This window comes from Musa acuminata, chromosome BXJ2-11 (genome assembly GCF_036884655.1).
Source record: "Musa acuminata AAA Group cultivar baxijiao chromosome BXJ2-11, Cavendish_Baxijiao_AAA, whole genome shotgun sequence".
Classification (NCBI taxonomy): domain Eukaryota; kingdom Viridiplantae; phylum Streptophyta; class Magnoliopsida; order Zingiberales; family Musaceae; genus Musa; species Musa acuminata.
The window spans coordinates 19,931,533-19,936,523 of record NC_088348.1 but is presented as its reverse complement, the minus strand read 5'-3'; the positions used below and the strand labels follow the sequence as shown (position 1 = coordinate 19,936,523).

Genomic DNA, 4,991 nt, shown 5'->3' with positions numbered 1-4,991 from the left:
AACTTGCTATTTTACAATTGATATCTTACCATAGAATGATGAATTGCTATCTTTGTCATCTTTCATATTTAAAATATCATACTTGAAAATGGATGTCATGGCTTGATATCATTTTGAGAAATACTTGGCATCATATTTTGAGAATGTTAGATAATGAAAGAAATCATGATGTGCATGCTGATAAGTTTAATAAACTTATCTTATCAGTTTGTTTTTTGAATTTAAAGGTCTTCAATTCAAGAATATCTTTTCTTAAGTATGGCATATAGATAGGGGGAGTTAAGATTAACTTCGTCATCAATTGATTGTCATCATAAAAAATGGGATAATTATTGAATCTCGGATTTTGATGATGAAGTCAATTGTAATTTGTTTGATCTAATCTATATGTTGAGAAAAGTGTGTAGGATTAACTATGATAGCAATAAGACATAAAGCAGGTGTTGTGCCGGAATCAAGATCAAGATCTCATTGGGAGTTCGAGAGTTTGTCGGAAGTCCAAACGTTCATCGGAAGTTCTACCGGAACCAACCGAGAAGTCCACGAGCTTGTCAAAGAAGCTCGTCGGAACTCACCAAGAAGATCGTCGTAAAGTCCAGGAGCTTGCCGAGAGTCCGCCGGAACATTGTCGAGAGTTCGTCGGATGTTTGCCGGAAGTACGTCGGAAGCTCGCCGAAAGAGCAATTGATGCACTGGAACAAGAAGCGCTATAATTATGTCTTAATTATCGTAGTTAGAGCATAAATTAAGTTAGAATTGGAAGGTAATCTCACTAACTTAATTATGGGCCAATTGGGCCCTTAACAGGGCTGAATTAGGCCGAATTGATCAGCCCTGTTAAGAGCCTAGTTGGTCTGCCAACGGTGGCACCGCTTAGAAAGCAATGCCACCCAGGATATCTAGGCGATGGTACCGCCCAGACTGGGCAGTGGTACCGCCCAGATTGGGCAGTGGTACCGCTAGTAGTGAATGCTGCCAACGGTGGTACCGCCCTTGTCAGGCGATGGTACCACCCAGTATCAGATTAGTTGCGGTAGTACCGCCAGTACCCCAAATTTTGGGGATATGACACTTTTTAGCTCCAATTTTGAAGTCATTGGGGTCTATAAAAATCCTACCCTTTTCTGCATAAAAGGGCATGAAAGTATTGGCTTAATCTTGAATTCTTAAGTTATAAAAGTATTGTAAAAGTTGGAGTTCTCCTCCTTATCTCTTAGCCTTATAACCATCTAAGAAAGAGGAGTGAGACTTGTAAGGGTTATCTCCTAAACCCGAGAAAAGGAGAAATCGCTGTAAAGAGGTATTCGGTCTTCACATATTGAAGGAAGGCTTTTAGTAGACACCGATGACCTTGTCGGAGGAGAAATCCGAAAGTGGATGTAGGTCATGTTAACTGAACCACTTTAAATTCTGGTTTGTTTTTCATTTGTGTAATTTATATTACTGCAAACCTCCTTAATCTTCTCTTTTACTTTAACGAAAGCTTTTAAGTTCAACTTCTCTCCGAAACTGATTGAATCGAAGCCATTTTCATCGGAATCAGTTTTAATCGAAACGAATATTTTTCTGAAATCGCGAAAGTTTTTCGCTGTACTAATTCACCCCCCCCTCTTAGTGCCGCTCTTGATCCTAACAATATCAAGAGCTACTGAGTATTTTATTTTTTAGATTAAAATAAAAAAAAAAATTTATAAGATAGTTATCATATTAGTTTTTTTTTTAGACCTAAGTAAAAAATAGTTCATAAATTATAAATAAAAAATTTATGTCCCTCAAATGATGATATTCCGATAAATATATGGAGTTAGAAAAATAAATATTTTTATTAGTAAAAAAAAAGGGTGTAACTTTAGTGAAAGATAACATAAAGAAAGATTATTATAGATAGATGGAGACATAAGTAGATTTTATTAGAAAGAAACAAACCAAAAAAAAAAAATATTTTAAATTTAGTAATAATATTATTTTTGAATAAGTTTAATATTAATAAATGGATGAGCTGGGGTTTGATGATCAGATTCGGTTCGTTAAATGCCAAACATGTGGCTTTGGTTGACCAAACTGATGCGATTTGGCCGGAGTTCAAACAGAAAAATTAGCCCACAACATGCGCCGTTGGCATCTCGATCGGACGGCAATTACTCATTCTATCTCCCTATAAATAGCCAATCTGTAGGGTTCAGGCCGTCGCCATTTCGAGGGCAGGAGGTGGTGTTGACGATGACGACGCGCTTCAGGAAGAACCGGAAGAAGCGGGGGCACGTGAGCTCCGGGCACGGGCGCATCGGTAAGCACCGGAAGCACCCTGGCGGCCGCGGTAACGCTGGCGGCATGCACCACCACCGTATCCTCTTCGACAAGTACCATCCCGGCTACTTCGGCAAGGTCGGCATGCGCTACTTCCACCGCCTTCGCAACAAATTCTACTGCCCCGCCGTCAACGTCGACCGCCTCTGGTCCCTCGTCCCCGAAGCTGTCAAGGACGCCGCCGCCGCCAAAGGCGGCGCCACCGCCCCCTTGGTCGACGTTACCCAGTTTGGGTACTTTAAGGTGCTTGGCAAGGGAATTCTGCCGCCTGACCGGCCCGTCGTGGTCAAGGCCAAACTCGTTTCCAAGATCGCCGAGAAGAAGATCAAGGCCGCCGGTGGCGCCGTCGTGCTCACCGCCTGATCCGCGCAATCTGACGGTCGTATCGTACTCTTCTCGTTATTTCCAAGCCATTTTTCCTTCCTAATCTGCTCGAACTTAATACTTGGATTTTAGATCTTGAAGCGTAGTGTAGTGTTTATGATGTGTTCGATCTTTTGTCTTTGAAGGTGGTGCTTGGTCTATAATTCACATTTAGGCAAATGCAGTTGGTAATGCCATTGATGTTGATTAGGGTTCTACTCATGTTTGATTGGAGCATCTGTTTCTGGTTCATAATTATTGGTCTTCATAAATGAATTAACCTAAATATACACTGGTTTGCAATCTTACGACTCTACGTAGTAGCATGGTCACTCTATGTATGTCTATTCCTTTTTACATGCTTATTATCTCCGCATAGTTATATAAATGTTACTATGAATGATTAATTGTGTTGAATCTTCCGATGTTCATGTACACATTCACATGCTTTTACTGTTGAAAGCTGATGTATAACAAAAAATTTAGTATTTAATGTGTAACTTCTGTCTATGTATGCAGTTGCTAGTAATATAGTGGAGTTTGTGGACTTTATTTTACCATAAGAAGAATGAAAATTAATCAAAAATAAATAAGGTCGCGTATATGGCTTTCGTCTGACCTGATGTGAATTCATTCCCATTCTAATATCATTGTAGGATTGATATGCTGTAGTGCTGAGTTTTTAATTAGCTTAAGTTGGTCTATTAGGAGTCTTCTAGTATCGAAAAGATACCATTAAATACTACTGTGACTATTGCATTAGCTAGCGAACGGGTAGTTTACTCAGGTGGACGGAAGACGGTCTCTCTATAAATAGAGTTGATGTGTGCATTGACTCTATCCCACATTGATGCGAGTCTAATTCAAACATCATCATATAATTGACATGCTGTAAGCTGAGTGTTTAATCAGCTAAAGTTGGTCATTTTAGAGTCCATTATTGGAAAAATGACCATTAAACATTGTGATGACTACCATAGATTATGTTGAGCTTGATATGTTCATGAATTCAGGTTGATGCTTTTAACATTGAAGGCTGATGTATAATTAAAAATTTAGCTTTTACTCTGTAGCTTCTGTCTCTGTTTGCAGTTGCTAATATCATATGAACTGAAGTTGGTCCATTAAGAGTTCATTATCAAAAAGATAACAAGAAACAGTACTATGACTACTGAAGATTGCTTTAGCTTGAAAATGGTAGTTTCCTAAGGTTGCTCCTATACTATCTGGATCAGATGATCATTTTACGAATAATGGAAACAACCTCTCGGTAGAACTGCCAACACAAGCACAACATCTAGTATCAAAGAATACTTCGGACTATATTCTATTTGGTTGACATCAATGGTAGTTGCTAAATTTTGATGAGATTCGTTGTTCTATCAGCTTAATAATGATCAATACTGTTGATGATTGTTTATGGTTGATATATAAGTGTATTTCTTGCCATCTTTTCCCTTGTGTTTTTCCGGGATTACCAACTGTTGATTGAGGTTTTATCTTGTTCTTCACATCTCAATCATGAACATTAATTCCCAAGGCTTAAATTGGTTGGGAAGATGAGTCTTCCAAATACATTTCCACCCTACCCTGAGTTATTACTTCAACTCATCCTTCTCTTGTTCACCGATCACATCATAAAAATCTTTTCAGTAGTTACTCTCAATAATTAGAAAGGTTATCAATGAACTCAATCAACAGTTCATCTCTTTCTTACATATTATATATAGATGTTCATAAAAGCATAGTTATTATAACCGGATTGGATGAGATTGTTGGATAGGAAAAATTGGGAACCATTAATAGATCTGATTTATTTATGGGGTCGGTTGTGTTAAACAATTGGTATGAACCGATTGATCTGGTCCGTTTGTAGATGACGCACATGAATCTAATTCATTCAGTTTTGTTGATATAGTTAAGATTATTATTATTATTTTTTTTTTCAAAATGACATTTATGTAATTTTGAAATCATGATTAATATGAAAAGAAATAAATGTGTAGGTTTTGAATTCGAATCTTATTTTTGTTATCCATCCTTTTCAAAATATAAAAACGAAACTGACCTATCTCATGTAATCGTTTTTTGTTTTTTATTGGGCTTTCTTCCTCACCTTTCTCTGACCGAATGGACTCTTCTGGTATAATTATCAAATCACATATTGATGAATAAGAAAATGCCCATATTGATAAATAAATAAATAAATAAATAAATAAATAAATAAATAAATAAATAAATATATATATATATATATATATATATGTTCAATTGATTTTGATGTCTAAGAAAATAACATTAGACAAACTATTTCCTTTGTG

The 4,991-nt window shown here is 37.0% G+C and overlaps 1 protein-coding gene across 1 annotated transcript; it reads left to right on the top strand.

Annotated features, from left to right (window-relative positions):
* The first annotated feature begins 2,081 nt into the window (after window positions 1-2,081).
* LOC135626341 (large ribosomal subunit protein uL15x-like) lies at window positions 2,082-2,978 on the top strand. Its single transcript, XM_065131568.1, has one exon. It carries the CDS (start codon window positions 2,221-2,223, stop codon window positions 2,668-2,670), a length of 450 nt encoding a protein of 149 aa, XP_064987640.1. The 5' UTR covers window positions 2,082-2,220; the 3' UTR covers window positions 2,671-2,978.
* Window positions 2,979-4,991: the final 2,013 nt, after the last annotated feature.